Source organism: Acinonyx jubatus, chromosome C1 (assembly GCF_027475565.1).
Source record: "Acinonyx jubatus isolate Ajub_Pintada_27869175 chromosome C1, VMU_Ajub_asm_v1.0, whole genome shotgun sequence".
Classification (NCBI taxonomy): domain Eukaryota; kingdom Metazoa; phylum Chordata; class Mammalia; order Carnivora; family Felidae; genus Acinonyx; species Acinonyx jubatus.
This window is the reverse complement of record NC_069381.1, coordinates 129,976,695-129,996,458: the sequence shown is the minus strand read 5'-3', so window position 1 is coordinate 129,996,458 and position 19,764 is coordinate 129,976,695. Positions and strand designations below refer to the sequence as shown.

Genomic DNA, 19,764 nt, shown 5'->3' with positions numbered 1-19,764 from the left:
AGAGATATGCAGCTCTCCATCCAGGGGAAAATCAACAACTGTTAACAGAAGCAAATTTCATTGGCAAGGTTAGGGGGAAATAAAACTCCACAATTTTTTTTCTGTGTTTTTTTTTTTTTGGCACAGAACACCATTTCTAAATATCAACACATGCCCAATCATAACAGACATTAAAAAATAAGTCTGGGGTATTTTTATCTATGTCAGGGAATTGGATGAGACCTGGAAAAGGAAAGAAAATAAAACTGTGTATGTATATATATGTGTAATAATCTACTTGACTTTAGTATAAACTTTGAGCTAACGAAATTATATATTGTATTATATATGTAATCGTATCATATACACACACACACACACACACACACACACACCCTTGTAAATTTAAAGAATCTTAGATTTTTTTCTTTTTCTATTTATTGTCTAAATGCTTCCCCAAGTGATCTATAAATAATAATGTGTATCTGAGCATATCAGGATCTAGCTGGAGGTCTTTCTGTAATTCCCAGTAGCCTTCAGGCTTAAATCCAAGCCATTCAGCAAAGCATACAGGGCCATTCAAAGTCTAGACCTTGCCCACCTGTCTAGTTTTCTGTTTCTCCCCTCCTCCATGAAAGACTACAGAATTTTAGGAATGATGCTGACTTTGTTCAGAATATCCCATTCTACTTCTCCCCCTGCCCCTGCCTGTCTCTTAATCATGAACAGAACTCTTTTCTTTTCCTCTGTCATAAGAATTCTTCATCTGAAGTCCCCAAGTCCAAGTTAGTTTTATCCTCTGCATGCTCTCATGGTGTTCTCTCCTATAGCACTTAGTACATTGCTTTGTAACTGCCTATGTTGCCTGCTTCCTTATATACCCATTCTTTTATGATCTTTCCAAGGCAGCAACAATATCTTCCATTTGGCCACCTGAACTCCAAGAGCCACTTATCTGGTTTCCCTTTTTCCACATAAGCCTCATATCTCTCTCTCTCTCTCTCTCTTTTTTTTTTTTTTTTTTTTTTTTTGCTTTCCACACAGCAACCAGTGAAAGATTTTAATAGTGTAGATTACATTACATCATCACCATTCCTCTGTTGTATAATCTCCAGAAGATAGCTACATATTGAACTGATCTTGCCATGGATGTTGATAAAGCCGTGCAACATCTAGCCCCTGCTCATTTTAGCCACCCTTTTTCACTTCCTTCTCTTTCTGTAAAAACAAACATTGTTTCCTGCTTTGTAATCTTTGCATTTGTTATTTCCTCTAACTATCCTCTTTACTCAAACTTGCATGGCTAGCTCTTCCCCTTCATTTTGGTCTCTTCTGAAATATCACCTTTTCAGAGAGACTTCCCTAATCACCCTTGTCAAGACGTTCCTTATACCCAAGTCACTCTTTACAGCAGTCATCAAAGATATTTACTATATATTTTCACCTCTTACTTTTCCTGGGCACACAGCAAGAATGTACTTCTTGGAAACTTTGTGACTGGTTGGAACCAACTTGATGTGCCTCACCCCCTTCCTCTATAGCATTACTTTGATCCATTTTCTTCACAACTACTACCTAATCTAATTTATGCATTTGTATAACTACTACCTACCTAATCTAATTTATGCATTTGTATAACTATTAATTAAGTGCCTATGCTCCTCTTCCCTCATGTTAGCTCTGTGAGAACAGTAAAGTCTCTCTCTTATGGACTGTTCTATCCTAGTACTTGGAAAAATACCTGGTAATTTGCAATACTTGTGTTGAAAGAGCAAATGAAGGAGTGATTGAGGCCAGTATTCTCATTTAAAAAATTATGAAACCAATTTGGTAGATCTCTGCCACTAAGATGTGTGATTGTGGGTAACAATGCTCAAAGTTTTTGATTCCTTGCATCTTTCTTCTTTCCTGATTGGCAACCAATTGAAGAAACAATTCCAAGAAGGCTAGAGTACATCATTGGACTTGTAATTTATTGATATTTTCATAAAATATGAAATTTTGCCATGATCTCACAACAGAATAAAATAAATAGTATATTTTATTAGAGAAGAAATAGGCTGAACAACAGTATTTAAAAAAAAAGTAGGGGTGCCTGGGGATCTCAGTCGGTTGAGCGTCGGGCTTCGGCTCAGGTCATGATCTTGCGGTTCGTGAGTTCGAGCCCTGTGTCGGGCTCTGTGCTGACAGCTGGGAGCCTGTATCCTGCTTTGGATTTTGTGTCTCCCTTTCTCTCCGCCCCTCCCTCGCTTGCACTCGGTCTCTCTCTCTCTCTCTCAAAAATAAACATTAAAAAAATTAAAAAAACAACAAAAAGTAAATGAATTTATAGGCACTTCATAATTATTGTATGGGCTAATTATTTCTTTTTTTCCCTATTCTTAAGCTCTACAAGAGAAAGGACTTGTAAGAAAGTAGTAATGGTACAGTGGTAAAGAAAGCAGCCTCTAAAGTTTATTTATGTGGGTTCAAATCTCATCTCTGCTGCTTATCTGTATAACTTCAGACATACTTATTGTGGTTTTTGTTTCTGTGAAATGAGGTGCTCTCAAGGCAGTTTTGTTTATTTTTAATCAAAATCAAAAAGAACAGATGAGTGATCCTTTTTTCAATGGGTTTTAATTCATTCTAATATGATTAATTTGAAGCATAAGCACAATCAAATGCTATATAAACTACTATTTACATGCAAGGTATATAGAATGGGAATTAAAATTAAAAACAGGAAAGTGTGTAATTGGTCTTAGCATTCCCCTTGGAGTTTGCCATGAGTCAAGAAAAGCTCTGAATCCCTTCCACAGGGGAAAAGATGCATAACAACATAAAGCATCATGTATAATTTCTGAGATTTTATAAATCCCTAAAGCTTATCCATGGATTTCCTGAATCTACAAACACCAGAATAAGAGATCCTATCCTAGATAGCTTTTGTTTTTAATTGAGTCTTAAAGAACATTATGGACATTAATAGATGAAGTATAAACAGGAAGGCAGCCCAGGTTGGGGGGAATTATCTGATCAGGAGGGGGAGGTATACATTAGTGACATGTGTGTAAGCATTATTAAGGGGATAATTGTTTCACCTTTAGATTTGAATGTTTATAATGATGTATTGTATCTCCTTCTCCAGGTAATACCATCATTTTAAACTTACTACAATTAGGTGGTTTCTGGTGCCACTTAGTAGATAGTATACTCCCCCATAGAGGTTTAGACATGTATAGTTTAGGAAGAAAAAAAAGCCTCAGGGAAATATCACATTTGTATTTAGATTTATAAGATAAATGTCTATTTAGAATAAGAAAACAGATGAGTGGATTCATTCATGAAGTACAAATAGATAAACCAAATAATATCAAGCAAAGCAAAGAAAACGCAAATGGAAATGGGAAAAAAAAACAAAAACCAAAAAACAAAAGACCTCAGACAATTAGCAACACACTCTCTCCCTTTCGTAGAGTACATTTTGATTTGTGTGACCACAATTTATTTCCAGCTCTAAATGACATTGAGCTAAAAAGCTGAGATTCTATATGTAAAGTTCCCATAGCGCTAGATCACAAATATCCCCTTCTCCCAAAGCAACAATTTGCCTTTTGCAAGTCTCTTTTTTGAATCACATTAATATATATACATTTCTCAGTTTACATAAATCTTCTTGAGAATTTCCCATTACATCATTGAGTTAATGGCTTAACCAGACTCTAAAGAAGTAGATATTTAAAACCAAATCTGAAACATGTTCAAAAGAATCAAAGCATTACTTTTACAATAATTAATTAAATATAGAATTCCATTCATTATTCTTGACATTTTTAAGGCAATATTGCACATGAAGAAATACAAGATGGGAAGAGGAATAGAAATGTGGTGTAGAATTTGGTAATATACTATTTAATTTTATTTAAACTAATGAAGTGTTTCCTCAATTAGGTACTTTTAAATGTAAACTATGTTATTTCTTCTCAAAATGTCTTCCTATTTCACTTTTCTATTTCTTTATTTACTTAGCATGCTTATTGTTTCCAGAAATAATCTAAATGATAACCTGGAAAGATGAAAGATTATGAAGACAAAGGACTTTTTTTCAAAGGCAGAAAAAGGATTAGCAATGTAAATAAATCTGAGGTTGAGATTGATCCAAATAAATTCATATATGAAAAATGTTTCATAAATTCTGCTCTAAATTCTATGTAGCTATTGCAAGGAGAGAAACGTGATGAGTTTCAGGATTTTTCATGAATATCCATAAAAAGGACTTACAAAGAAGGAAAACTAATTTGCACAAGAGAATAAAATTAGTGCTAATATTGAAGCAAGAGTGAAATAAAATTTCCCTTACGGGTTCTCACAAGTAGATTCAAAATCAAAAGAAAATATAATTTTCAATCGCCCTACTGTCCACCTACCTCCACCAAGGAAAAAGGTCCACAAGGCAAAATACAATAAAAATGTGTATCTTCATCACTTCATCATAGTAGGAAGCTGTTAATACATATAATGTTGACATTATGCATGTACCTATATTAATACATGAAATGTATTAATACATTAATACATGTATACATGTAATTATATGAGCTGCCAGTCTCCAACTCTTTTTTTACAGAATGTAGAAAAATCAATATACCATACCTTCCATTATTAAGTATTTGGAATCACTGTGTGACAATTACTTTAAATACAACTTTTATACGTTATTGGCTGAGTTCAGACTATAGGTTATAAAATTCAGCTGAGCCAAAGTTTGTGTTTTTTGTTTCAAGTAAGTTTAAGTCATAAGTAAAAGAACCAAAGGCCGTTTCACTGCTGCATCAAAGCTGGCTTCTTCACCATAGAATCACTTAAAGAGCTGAATAGCTCTTGGAACACCATTTGATTTGTCTCCTTTGCTCTTCTTGAATATTGAAATCACATAGGATTCTCAAGTTACCTTTAAAAAGACCTCAAGTTCGAACACTTCACATATCTTGTTTATGAGATGTGTCCCAGCATTCTTTACCAATATAGTTGTTAAGCCCTACCGCTAAATGTGCACTCCACAGATATCAAATTAGGTATGGTGGGAGTTTGCTGTATCACATTCCATATATATCTTCCAAATGTGCAGAGACTCTGCCATCTTTATTGTGCGTATGCAAGGAAACATTTTGTTTAATCATGAAGACTCTAGATACCCAAAGTCAGAATGATTTGCATGACTGGAAAAATAGAAAAAGAAAATCTCATTTTGGAAAGGACTTCAAAGCCATTCTAAACTCACTGTCTTCTGTGTAAGTTAGGTGTGATGAGTATGAGTGTTCTTTGCAGTGGTTACTTTTGAAAAGAAGTCTTAAAGGTTTTCTGTTACTTGGAACAGCTATTTTCTACCAAAAGTGCTTCTTTATTCCTGCTTCAGTGGGGCTCATTTTATATATTTTTCGCATTGTTGTTCATTTTTTCAACATTGCTGCTCCAGAAATACTTAAAAAGTAGAGGTAACTCTATTTTGCGCATCTTCATACTATTGTATCACCTGACATATAATTTTTGAAAGTCTTTACATAGAGACTTTATATCATAGAAAATAACAGGGTGTAACAACTAAATTTTGTAGTTAAAATAATTATTTACAGATACCCAATTTATTCCTCACAACACCCCTGCAGGCTTCACTTTCTGGATAAACACATAGTAGTCTAAAAAGATAAACTAACTGCCTTGGTGATATAAATGGTATTGTTATCTTTGACCTCAAGTGAATTTAATGTTAACTCATAACCACATGATTCCGACCAAACCATCTTATTACGTAAGTGATAATTCACCTGAAACTTTTTCAAATTTATCATAATAATATAGATTAATTGCTATTATAGATCTATTGTAGATTAATTGCTGAATATAGCTGTATGAAATACACATGTATTACATTAAAACTTCAGTGTAGAAAAATTATTACTAAAATGTATTTTACAACAGAATGTAGAGATACTGGTTAATATGATATCTCATAATACTAGATATTAATGAAAATTTAAAATACTACTGATTATAGTCATATTCAATTGTTAAATAGTTAAACATCCATATAGCCAACATTTATAGTTCCTTATTCTTGCTTAAGCTACCTGGAGAATTTAACCTATGTTTTTAGTCAACAGGTTTTGAGGAATACTGTTATCTGGGAACTGTTGAATTATTAATTGAGAAATTGAACTTGAATGCATAGTACCTCATTAAATTCTTATGTGTCTCTGTTCTAATTCTAGAAGTGAAATCTTATGTCCTAAAGACTTTGTTATTTAGAGTTTTTTGTATGTTTTTTTTTCAAAATTTTAAATGTTATTCTTCAAAGATATTATTAGTCAGAAAGTACTTATTTTTTGGCTATTTACCTCTTACTAGTCTAAAGGAAGTTGTCTAAAGAAATGTCAAAAGAGCAACCAAAGGTCTTAACATTTAGTATAGAGTGTGAAATGTTTTCCTTTAATATGCCATAGAGAAAAACCCTTTCAAGATTTCATTCTTGAGTTTCTAATAAAAATCATAACAGAATATCTACATATTATCCCACTTGCTCTTCCTTTTTTCTAATGTATGTGGCACTTTCAGGAATTCTGTGGGAGGCAAGAAACATCATTTCCTCTAATTATTAATGTTCCTAAAATGAAATTGAAAATATCAGAGAGTATTACAGCTATTAAACAACTAACGTGAAAATACATTGTCTCTGTATCGTAATATCTGAAAAGAAGAAAAAATGAAAAAAATACCATCGAGGAAAATAATAATTTCTTTCCTGTCTTTTTCCTGTTGCCTCTCTCCCCCTCATTTCAATTTAAGAGATTCGCTCTCCTCCTGGTTGTAATGGGAATGAATTTCAGTGCCACCCTGATGGAAATTGCATTCCTGATCTGTGGCGCTGCGATGGGGAAAAGGATTGTGAAGATGGTAGTGACGAAAAAGGCTGCAATGGTACTTTACGATTGTGTGATCACAAAACCAAGTTTTCCTGTCGGAGTACAGGTAAGCAGAATACTGGTTCAGCTTATTCCTTGGGCGTCCTGGAGATAGAATCCTTTTGGCCTATCCTCAATGTATATCTTACCTTCATAAAAAGTGTTCTTGTGTCTCCAGTATGTTTGCTCACATTCTATATGTTAATAATAGCTAACATTTATTCAGAACTATCTATGGGCCTAGCACAGCTCTAAAAAAATGTGTTCTTCATGAACTCATTTCAACATCCCAGTTCACAGTGAAAAAGCTGAAGCCCAGACAAGTTTTTAACATGCTCAAGTTAAAAAAATATGTCAAAAGAGTCAGCATGGCAGAATTGGTATTTGCAACCAAGCAATGAAGATGCAGAGTCTGGGGTTTGAGGCTTCTGAAGGAGGCAAACCCACAGACAGTATTTCTCTTTTTACAGATAAATCCTCAACATAAAATTTGATGAAGATGAATAGAATGGAAAAGCAAAATTATATACATTTATTTTCAACTACAGTAGATTCCTAAATTCAATTGTACCATTGCTAAATTTCAGTAAGACAAAGGTAATGACTTCCATTCAAATCTTTGATTTGTTTTGAAAGTCACTGAAACTTTTATTAATTTTTATGATGTTATTTTATTACTATGACTTTTCCATTTTGTTTTCCCATATATAGTAGGTTCTACCTGACAAAATAAACTAACTTATTTATTTTCCCCTCTATACTAGATGATGAGTTGAAATTTAGAGAAAAAATATATTACAATTAACTGTTGTGGTATAATTCATGAAATGGGTTATATCATCAACAAAATAATCCATGGAAAAATTTCATATTATGGGATATATATTATAGAATCATCTCTGGGATGATGTGAAATTGCTTTTTGAATTGCCTAATCTCTTGATGATTCATTTTGCTCCCTATTATGTATTTCAACCAAAAGGTAGAAATCAAAAGTTATCATAGCTGTGGGTAAGAGAACACTCTGGAAACCATATGACTATGGGCATTTGAAGATATAAAAAGATATGGTGTTTCTTTTTTTGGACACACCTCCTGGTTACAATTAAGCATTCAAGTAAGAAATAAAGAGATAAATGTAAGCTAACATGGGCATCTAGAAATAAATACTCCTGAGGCTCATTGTTAATGAGGGAGTTGTGTTTTCAAAATGGTTACTTTTTTAACAATATTTTTCACAATTATGTGACTCTTTTCATTTGTTAAAGTAAATATTTTAGTTTTGGGCTTATTGGTTAAAAACTGTGACTTTAAGTTTAGAAATTATCTTTTTGGAGCACACTATATTGATTGAAAATTAATAGATGAATAACTTGTTAAATAATAATGTAGGGAGGAAGAACCTTTTCCTATACCCATATTGGATTCATTGGCTTGGACCCTTTAAATTAGACTGGCCAAGGATAGATTAATAATAAAACAAAACCAGAACAAGTTTATTTACACATATATCATACATGCATGTGGGAAAACTCAGTGATGAGTGACTGACTCCACAAGATGGTTACAACTTGGGCTTACATACAAGTTTAGCAAATAACAGTAAATTTGTAGAAAAATGATGAAAGAAATGAAAAGGATTTTGAGTTTATAGGGATGGCAAATTGTAAGCTGGTAAATGTATGGGAGAACTAACAAAAGACAAGGCTAGTTAATAAAGGGTTTGCGTGTCTTTTTTGGCACTGATTTTTCTATTTCCTTCATGACAATACACTTCCCTAGAAAAGGATTTATATCAGTCCTCATTTCTCAGAAGTTTATGCTTATAATCAGATAAGGGAAGCTATAGCAATGCTTCTTTCTACATCTGTTGGATCTCAGATGCCTTCACTCAAAATAACGCTTCTGTTAAAATGGCATATTTTGGGGGTAGTATATTTTGATCCCATACACTGGATATCTTTGGAGAATTGAATTCTGAGGGACAATTTTATGTATGTTGTATTGGGATTTGAATTATCCCCTTAATAATGTTTTTAATGAAACATAAATAAATATACGAAATACTTATAAACCAAAATTTAATGAGAAAAAGCAGAACTGAAATAAAATTTATGTTGAATTATCAAAGTATAATATATACTGAAATATAGTATAACATGGCAAATATAGTTGATAATACTGTATTGTATAACTGAAATTTGTTAAAAAGGTAGAACTTAAGTGTCCAAACACACCCACACACACAAATAATAAATAATTTTAAAAATTAAAGCAAAATGTGAAAGGTAGTAATTTAAGCATTAATTTCTTTCTTATTTAATCTGTGGCTTAAACATGGTAAACCAAAATTTATTCAAACTATTTAAGGAGTCCTAACACAATTATATTTGCATATTTATGAATATTGCATATATTAAAGAGAACTTTAAACATAAGCATTGGATTAAAAATGTATACATGTCTATAATACTTTTGATATTTTTAAAATTTACCTTAATTAAATCATTAGCTTTACAAGCTAATATACCTTTAAACTACCCAAGACACTGAATTCAGGGTCCATATTTATTTTTCAAAGACTTCTAAATGCTAGCTTCAACATTTAAAAGTTTTCAAGGTAATCTATTAACATTTGGTGGTTACAGTGGCTTTTCTTTTATACATAAATTGCCGTATATTAGAGTAAAAATGTAAGCAGATTAATGTTACTTTATTCTTATAAAGTAGAGAATGTGAGCTAAATTAAAAGTGCAATATAGTCATTAATATAGAAGAGCTTCTAATATCAAAGACCTATTTTTTTTAATGTTTTATTTATTTTTGAGAGAGAGAGAGAGACAGAGTGTGAGTGGGGGAGGGGCAGAGAACTAGAGGGAGACAGAACCAAAAGCAGTCTCCAGAATCTAAGCTGTCAGGACAGAGCCCGACTCAGGGCTTGAACCCACGAACTGTGAGACAATGACCTGTGTTCAAGTTGGAGTCTTAACTGACTGAGCCACCCACACGCTCCTCAAAGGACCTATCTTCGCTAAGAACTACACTCTTCCATATTTGGTCCCTCACACCAAGACCAATAAGTTGCAGTTATATTATAGCTAAGCAATCTGGTGGGGAAATTTCATATCTACCTCTTATGGGAAAGAATCTCAGAAATGCATTCTTCACATTGGAAAAAAGAAAAATATGTGATATTATACAATGATGTCAAAGTTAGGGGGATAAGAGGCCCTTTGGTGGTTAGTAAATTTAACCCAAACCTTTCACGTCTAGAAATTCATGTAAGGAACAGCAGAAGTGTATAAAGGTAAATACAAAAAGATTTTCAATGCAACATTTTGTTTTAATAGCTCCCAAACTAGAAATAATGCAATCCCCATCATTAGGGGCACTACTTAATAATTATAGTGCATTCACACAATGAACTACTCTAATGTCATTAAGAAGACATAAGAAAAAATTTCCTAAGGATGAAATTTTAAGTTCACACTTTGAATCCTTTCTCTGATGTTAAAATACATAAAGATGATCGTAAAATATAATAGGAGAAAATGAGAGAGATTTGGTCTTATTAACAAAATACATCTCTGATGAATTGAAATAAAATATAACAGCAAATGGTGGGCTGGATTGAAGCTGGATGCCTGATTGGATTGGATATGGAGACCAGTAGAGATGCACAGGTTAGGTTTAACAGGAAATGAAGTTGGGGACTGGAGCTAGGCTCACTGATGAAAAAAAAGAATTGGAATAGGACTCCCTTACTTTTGAAAGAAGGGGAAAAAATACATCTGGTTGCTTCCTAGGATGGTTACTTAAATGAAGTTGTGTGCCTAGAGAGAAGGAAGGCAATCAAGCCAATCCTCTTGCTGGCTCAGAGACTGAAAGTGATAAAAAGACAAATACAAGATGGATTTGTGAACCAAGAGTAGGGGTGGTTATGGAGTGGGCTGAAGTAGAAACAGCAACACCTGTACAGAGTGATAGATAAACACATAAAGTCAGAGAGAAAACTGAGAATTCCTACCCAAGGTGAGATTGAAAAAAAATTATAAAATCCATGAAGAAAACAATCTCTAATAAAACTAGCCATCAAAAATCAATCATGAAATGAATTTACTCAAGATTAAATGAAAACAAGATGTCTAAATGACATATCTTTAAAAAAAGGGTTTAAAAGAAGTATGTTTGAGATCCTCAAAGAGAAAAAAAATGGAAAAGAATATCCCTAAAGTGAACAAGAATATACCTATATTTGATTACATATAGGTGTGTGATATATTGAAGTAGATATGATGATTAGAATAATTGTAACAGAAAAAGGTGGAAAATGGTACCTATTAGACTTGAGAATGAAATATGTCAACACGGAAATTTTAAAAAATTCTAGGATGGACATAAAGGAAACAAATTGAAAAAAGAATAATGTACATTTTACCCAGAAAGCATTACAGAAAAAGAGAAAATAAATAAGAAAGAGCAGTTAAGCTATATGTTGAAAGGGCGCTTGGGTGAGTCAGTTAATTGTCCAACTTCAGCTCAGGTCATGGTCTCACAACTCCTGGTTTCGAGCCCCAAGCTGGAGCCTGCTGTGGATTCTGTCTCTCTCTGCCCCTCCCCCCGCTCTCTTTCTGAAAAATAAACATTAAAAAATAAATCAAAAAGAAAGGCTACAACAGATACAAGAAAGTCCATGAGACAATATAGGTATTAACAGAAACACACACACACACACACACACACACACAGAATAAGTTTTAGCTAAAGGGAAGAACTTGATTCCTCATAAAGAAGTACATTCAGGCTTCTGAGTAAAATTAACAAACTTAACCCAAACTTCTAGAAGTCATTTTGAAATTGGATATCATCAGATACTGAAGCTACCAGAAAGAATATTAAATTACCTAGGAAAATAGGTAATGCCACAAGAAATGCCACAAGAAAATAGAGTAATGCTGAGGGAAAAACACTTTCAAGCTATTATTCTATACCCAGGTAAAATATTATTGAAGATAATTCAGACATACAAAGTATACTGTATTTTTCCACATTTTTCCACGATTCTCACTAGGAAAATTATTAAAGCAATAAAAATATTGGTATTAGTGAGAAAACAAAGGGATAAGTTTAGGGACCAGAATAAACTGTTGCTGAGACTAACCACAGCAACAACAACAAAAAAAAAACAGAACAAAACCAAAAAATTTAATTATAAAAATACAATCTTTAATAAATATTTTGAAATGTAAGTATCTTACAGGAAATAATACATTATAAACTTTTATACAGCAAAAATTACAGAAACCACAATGAGAAAACAATATTAGGAACAAATTTTATTCATTTATTCTAACCCATTAAAAATCAAATGGAAGAAAAATAAGCAAGAATTTAGATCTAAGAATGCCTAGAGCAAATTAATAAAAATATAACGCTTTTCTTAGAAGTAAAAAAAATACACTTTCTTTTACAAGGCTTATGAAAGATTTTTTGAAATGAGCATTTAGTGTCACAAACATTTAGTGTCACAAACACCTTTAGTAAATTCCAAGAAGTAGAAATTAGGCAGCCAGAATTTCCTGATCTAGTAATTATGAATAGTAAACAGCCCTTCTATTTGGAAATTTAATAATAAAATAAGGCACTTTTTTATCTTAATTCTAGAAGGAATCAAACTGGAATTGTAGAACTTTTAAAAAATAAAGATCTGTATATATCAGAACATATGGAATATAAATAAAGCATTACTCAAGGAAAAATTCATAACTTTGTACATTTATATGCAAGTGTCCCAAAACTCAGTGAATTTTTAGCCTTTAACAACTTCAGAAGTATAAAGTTATAAAATCATCGAAAACATCATCTGAAACTTTATTTTTAACATATAGCTAGTTTTGTGAATCTTGAATAATGAATGTTTAAGTCTGTTTCTTGTAGCTTCTAGCAGTTTGCTGAACAACAGGAGCTGAAACAAAAAAAATAGTAATGCTAAAAGGTTATATTCTAAATTTGCAAAATTACATGTAAAAGTCAATTTACAAAAGTATAATATATTTAGATAAACTTTCAAATAATTTTTATGCTTACAACATTTGTATTTCTAAAGTTATTAAAGGTTAAAACTGCTCTAAGACTTTGAGACACATATATTTACATTAAAAAATAAAAATAAAAAAACATTTTTAACAATATGTAAGAGAGACAGTATTCACCAATTTCCTAATGTTTTGTTGTGTTTCTCTACTCTCTTGCAGTTAGGTTGGGGCCAGATGACTAGTTCTAACCAATGGACTGTATCACTTCCATGCTGAGGCAGTTAAGCTAAAGTGAGCACCCTCCTGCTCTTTTGCCTCCTATCCCAGTGACCTTTTAAATTATCAGTCTAAAGAGAAAATATGCAGATTTTAGTTTGTTACTGTAGCAAGCTCATCCTAACTAATGCAATAACTAACTCAAGAAGTTAGGACATACCAACAACACAAACCAAAAGAAAAGAGAAAAACAGATTAAAATTTAAATTTAGAAAAGAGAAATAAAAAACAACATAATTTGAAAATTCAAGCCCTAAGTTTTTGAAAGAATAACTAAAATTGCTAATACATTAACTGACCTAATAAAGAAAATACACTGAAAATTCAGTCCATAAATGAGAACTGGAAAATAATCAGAAATGCTGAAAATCATACCAATTAAAGAAACTAGTCAATGTTTCAGAAATGAATTTTAAAACTTATGTTAATAAAATTGTATATTCAGAAAATATACATTTCCAAAATTTTGTCTAGAAAGGAAAATCGGGTAATTTATTTCATTACAATAGGAAAAACAATCAAGATCTGTCCCCTTCTCATCATTCTTCCAAAAGCTCCATGTCCAGTTGAATAGTTCTACCAGATATATCTTTTTTTCTAATTTTTAAAATGTTTTTATTTATTTTTGAGACAGAGACAGAGCAGGAGCAGGGGAGGGGCAGAGAGAGGGAGCCACAGAATCTGAAGCAGGCTCCAGGCTCTGAGCTGTCAGCACAGAGCCCGACGCGGGGCTCAAACCCATGGACTGTGAGATCATGACCTGAGCTGAAGTCGGAGGCTTAACTGACTGAGCCACCCAGGTGCCCCTACCAAATGTTTTCAAGGGACATTGTTCCAATGCTGTTTCATCTCCTCCAGAGCATTTAAAAGAAATAAATCTTTTAAGTTATTTTTTTTAGCAACATAGTATTGGTTTTACAACTCCCCAAAATTATAAAAAGTACCTCCCTACACACAAAAATTACAGACCCTTACTACCACCATTCTAGATAAAGCATGAGCAAATCCAACAGTATATTAAGTGAATAATTGTCCACACACACACACAAAAAAATCTTCCTTTTTAAAAGCAAAAATGGTCTCAAAGTGACGAAGGCAGTTAATATAGAATAAATAGGGGAAATATTTGAAATACAGATCATAACTAATTACATACCCTGATTCTTTGGTATCATTTTTAAAAAGACCAACTACTATAAAAGTTGGCAAAATTCAAAATGAAGTATAAAAGGCTCTTAGACAAGTGAAAAGACAATCACCCTCACCCATCAGAGAGTCAGATCTATATTGGGATTGGATGTTTTTTCAAAAGCAGATTGGTTATTATTAACAAAACCAATAATATCCTATGTTGGTGAGAGTAGATGAAGTAGACACTGATGTCATTGAATATTGATGAACCTCTATGGAAAGTAATTTGGTAATATATCTAGGTGTTAAAATGTGAATACAGTTTCACTCACAATGCCACCTCTAAGACTTTATCCTACAAACACACTTAATTCACTGGAGGAGTGACATGTACAAAGATATTCATTTAGATACTATTTTTAAATATTTAATAAGGGGTTTAATAAGCTTAAGTCAGTAAATATATTACCTGTATACCAAATAATTGACAATTTACAGAACATATTCTCCATACACAAAAGTCAAATTAGAAATCAGCACTCAAAAGACTAGAAAGCCGTGAGTCTGAAAACTAAAATTACACTTCAAAATAATCAACAGATTAATAAAGAAATCTCAATACATATATGTAAATATTTAGAACTGAATGACATGGGGTATACTGTACAATTAAATTTGCGTGAAAACTTTTTTTCAGCAGACTCAATTTTTAGAAAAGTTTTATGTTCACACCAAAAATGAGAGGAAAGAACACATACCCCATGTCATATATAACCCCTGTTATATGTGCCCCATATACCTCCTGTTATTCCTACACATACAGCTTCCTTTACTAACAGTATCCCACAACAGAATGGCTTATTACAGTCAATGAACCTGCATTCTTACACTGACACATCATTATCACCCAAAGACCATAATTTACATTAGGATTTGCTCTTGGTGTTGTACAAACTGTGGATTTTGACAAATGTGCAATGATGTGCCATGTGCCCCCAAGGTATCATACAGAATGGTTTCGCTGCCCTAATAATCCTCTGTATTCTGCCTGTTTACACTCCCTTTACCCCAACCCCAGGCAACCACTGATGTTTTTACTTTCTCTGTAGTTTTACTGTTTCTAAATATGATGTTTGGGATCATTAGTATATATCCTTTTCAGCCTGGCTTTTTCTTCTTTCACTAAGTAACATGCATTTAATTTTCCTCCATGTCTCTTCATGACTTGAGAGCTCATTTGTTTTTAGCAATGTATAAATTACATTTTCTGGATATACCACAATTTTTTAATCCATTCATCTGCTTTTGAAAGATAGCTTGGTTGCTCCAAGTTTTGGCAATTATGATACAAACATGTGCATATAGGTTTTTGTGAAGACATCCCATGGAGCATGGTTGCTGGATCATATGGTAAAAGTGAGTTTTGTTTTGTAAGAAACTGCCGTACTGCCTTCTACGGTGGCTGTACAATTTTGCCTTCCCACCAGTAACGAATGAGGAGTTCCTGTTGCTCCAGATCCTCACCAGTATTTGCTGTGTTTTGGATTTTCACCATTTTAATTGTAGGAGGATTCTTGCACAGAGAGTCATAATACCTAGGCTTCTCTTTCCAGGAAGCAACTTTATTCGTGCTGGTACGGCTCCGTTGGGTTTGTACAGAAGAACTGAGCCCCGAACACCACGTGGCATAGTTTTTTTTTTTAATGTATTTTCTATTTCTTTGTCTCCCATATATGGTATCACACAAACCTGCAGTCTGATTACGTGATCTCATGTTACAAGGTCATGAGGGATGTTGTCACGTACGTGTATAGCCAGGTTGCCTTGAGGTTTTTTTTTTTTTTTTCTTTCCTTAGGGAGGGGACTTACCACATAATAGGTGTATAGTAATATTTCACTGTTGTTTTAATTTGTATTTCCTTAATGATAGATGATTTTGATCATCTTTTATATTGCTATTTCACTAAATTGTTTCTAATAACTCAATGTTACAAAAAACCTAAATAGGCCAAAATAGGGCACTAGATGCAAACATTATGGTATATCCATATAGTAGACTACCTTGCAGCAACTTCAAAGATGGGAAATCACTGTAATATGTGGACATGGACATTTCTGGTGATTAAGTGTCAAGTAAAAAGTAAAGGAAAACAATAGGGGGCATAGTATGTAACTTTTTTTTATAGAACAGAAGTATATTTTTAACAGTAAAGCATATTTGTAGAATTCGTAAGAACCTCTCAATATTTGTCTCTGAATAGGGGGAATGGATGACTAGAGAAAAGAAGTGAGACAGTTTATACTTGTACAGTCTCCTCTTACGATTGACTGTCTTTAAATTGGGGGCTGACCCATATAACTCTTACTCTAGATTCCATTGGAAAAAGCAACATAGGTTTTCAAGTCAAGCCCCAGGGCAGTGTTAAGAGTTGAGGATTAAATGCTCTTCAGCAAAAGTATGTAACAAAACTCACTGGCACACATGGGGATTTAACTCTGACATTCGTTTCATAAACAGTTTGCTCTGTGCTGATCCTCTGTGTAATGAAAATCCTCTGGGGGGCTTCTGTGAATGGCAAAGTGTTACTCTTTTCCATGGTTACATTGTTTTGTTTTCCTTCCCCATTGTTGTCTCAGTAGAAACAAAGTGAAATGGTTAATTTAATCATTATTTAAAAGCAATCTGAATAATTAGGACCAAACATTTCCTACAGTGGAATAGTGATTTTATTGAAATTATATGATGAATTGCATATGCAGAATTTCTAAATACAGCACTTTCCTCTCTATCCCCCATCTATAACCAACCTTATAGAATTGTTTTATTTATTTTTGATGAAAACAATGTGGTGAGCTCTCCACTGTCTATGTGTTATAGAGCTAGTAAAATACTTAGCATATTGCTTCTTATGAAACTTAGATAATTCTCTTTTTATTCTCCCAGTGGCAGTTTTGAACATGTTGTTGTATGCTATCTATTTTTTTTCTCTTCAATCCTATATGTGAAGAAGGAAATATTTTTGCTCAGAGGACTTTTCTTTAATATTAATTTTTATCCCTCTCTATAAAATGCCTAGTCCAATAACCTCAGAAACATTTTTATTAATTTTATTAAAATTTCCTATCTTCCTCCTTCTCTTCATCAAATAATCTTTTGTGGTGTACCTAGTTGTTTTACTTATCATTCATTCATTCATTCATTCACCTTTTGCAATCTAACACCCTATCTCAACCTTTGATGGAAATTGCTGTTTCGGTGGTCACCAGGGGTGATTTCACAGTCCATACTCTTCTGTGTCTTGAGTCCTCCTTTTCCATTCAGTAACGTGAGTTCAGATAAATTGCCAAACCTCTAAGTTTCAATTTTCTAATCTGTAAAATGATGATGTTGATAATGATATAATAATAATAGTAATAATAATTAGAATAGAACATACAGTAAGTGCCTATTACACAATATGATCTTGATGAATGATACTTTGATTATTTTTTTAAGATTTTTAAATATATTTTTAAGTATTCTCTACACCCACTGCGGGGCTTGAACCCACAACCCTGAGATCAGGGTCACCCGCTTCACTGACTGAGCTAGTCAGGCACCCCAACCTTTGACTAATACTGCACTTTGATCTCTTTCTCTGTAACATTTGACCTTTTTCTGTAGAGTCAAAATGTCCTGTCCTTGAAACCATTCTTATGAAATCTTATATTGGATTGTCCTCTATTCACTTACCATTTATATTCTCTTTTTTTTAGTTCACTTTTCCATGCCTGCCTCTTCGATTTAAGTTAAAAAATACTTCTTGAATGCCTAAAATGTTTCAGAAATTGTGGAGACTTTTCTCTTAATTTCTTTGTTTTGCTCCTTCTCATCTTTCTGCAAAGAAGGTATCCACAGCAATCTCTTTCTGTTCCCAAAGTTTTAACTATCACTTCTAGATAAATGTCTCCCAAATCTCCATCACTGGGAATCACTCCATGCTTCCAATCTGTTGTTTTCCTATGCTATGCTGCACATCTCACTTTTTCTCTGAAGTCAGAATTTTTTCCGCATTTCTCTATTTTTTTTTTTTTTTAGAAATATCTTCGGGGCCTCTGGGTGGCTCAGTCAGTTAAATGTCTGACTCTTGATTTCAGCTAAGGTTGTGATCTCATGGTTCGTGGGTTTGAGTCCTACATCGGGTTCTGTGCTAAGAGAGTGAGGCCTGCTTGGGATTCTCTCTCCCTCTCCTTCTTTATCTGTTCCTCCCCTGCTTGTGCTTTCTCTCTCTCTCTCTCCCCCAAAATAAATAAATATATAGATAGATAATAAAATAAACTTTAAAAATTTTTAAATTTTTCAAAATTTTAAGAATTTAAAAATTGCAACTAAAAACCTAAACTTTAAACATCCTTCAAGCCTCTTCAAATTCTCCAATCTTCTAGGATAAAAAAAGAAACGTCTTCAATTTCCTAAACATTTGGATTTAAAACAGAAAGTACCTTTTGACATTCTAACTTGTAATCATTTTTCAGGTCCTATTGAATCTACCTCTACAATTTCTCTACCATCACCCATTCCACTCTTTCCACTCACATATCATAGCATATGATAAGCCTTTATTATCTGTCACGTAGACCACTGTGTGGCCTACTCTGTCTTTCCCTGACAATAATTAGCTTCAATCCATTCTACACACAGCTTTGGCTCCCTCTTACTCATAAACTGACCTGAGTACATACTTTCTCAAAATCTTTCAGTGGTCCTCCATTTTTATAAGAATATGAGACACTTCGTGAATTAACCATAAACATTTCATAAACTGTGACTTCAAACTACCTTATTATTGCTTCTGGAGCAAGTCCCACCCTTTCTTGACTTTATGAATTTACATAGGAATTGCATGTTATGGGTGGATTAGATTCAGGAAATAAAGCTAAAACACCATGTATTCAAAATGGCCATTGAAAATCAACTATTATACCTAGTATATGTGGTTCTGTGTATATAGTTCTGATAAAAATCTGTACATATAACTGTGCTATTAAGAAAATAACTTTTAGCATAAAGAATATATTTGCAAAATTGTTACAGTGTTTTCCCTCATAAATGGAAAGAAGACCAAATTAAGAAAGAATTGATTTACCTCCACCCCCATGCCCTGACATATTCCTGTTGAGTAGCAAGAGTAATCAGTGTGCTATTAAATTATCTCTCTCTTTCTGTTTTACTTGCTTTTTGTTTTGCATAGTGTATATATTTGAACATTAAAACTGTACACTTGAGGCAGCTGTCTATATGAATTGTTTTTCTGTTTCCATATGTAATATTCACTGCCACACTTCAAAACCTTTCCCAATAACATCTCAGTAAATCTTTTTTTTTTCAAACCGTCCTATATATTTCCTGTTTCTGAAATTCC

General features: G+C 33.0%; 1 protein-coding gene across 3 annotated transcripts in view; it reads left to right on the top strand.

Moving 5' to 3' along the window:
* Window positions 1–19,764, top strand: part of LRP1B (LDL receptor related protein 1B) — a 1,862,224-nt gene that overhangs the window by 1,198,798 nt on the left and 643,662 nt on the right. For all 3 annotated transcript variants that reach the window (XM_053214983.1, XM_053214982.1, XM_053214984.1), the window contains exon 21: window positions 6,805–6,987. In XM_053214983.1, the coding sequence (XP_053070958.1) occupies window positions 6,805–6,987 (183 nt within the window). The remainder of the gene's footprint in view (window positions 1–6,804; window positions 6,988–19,764) is intronic.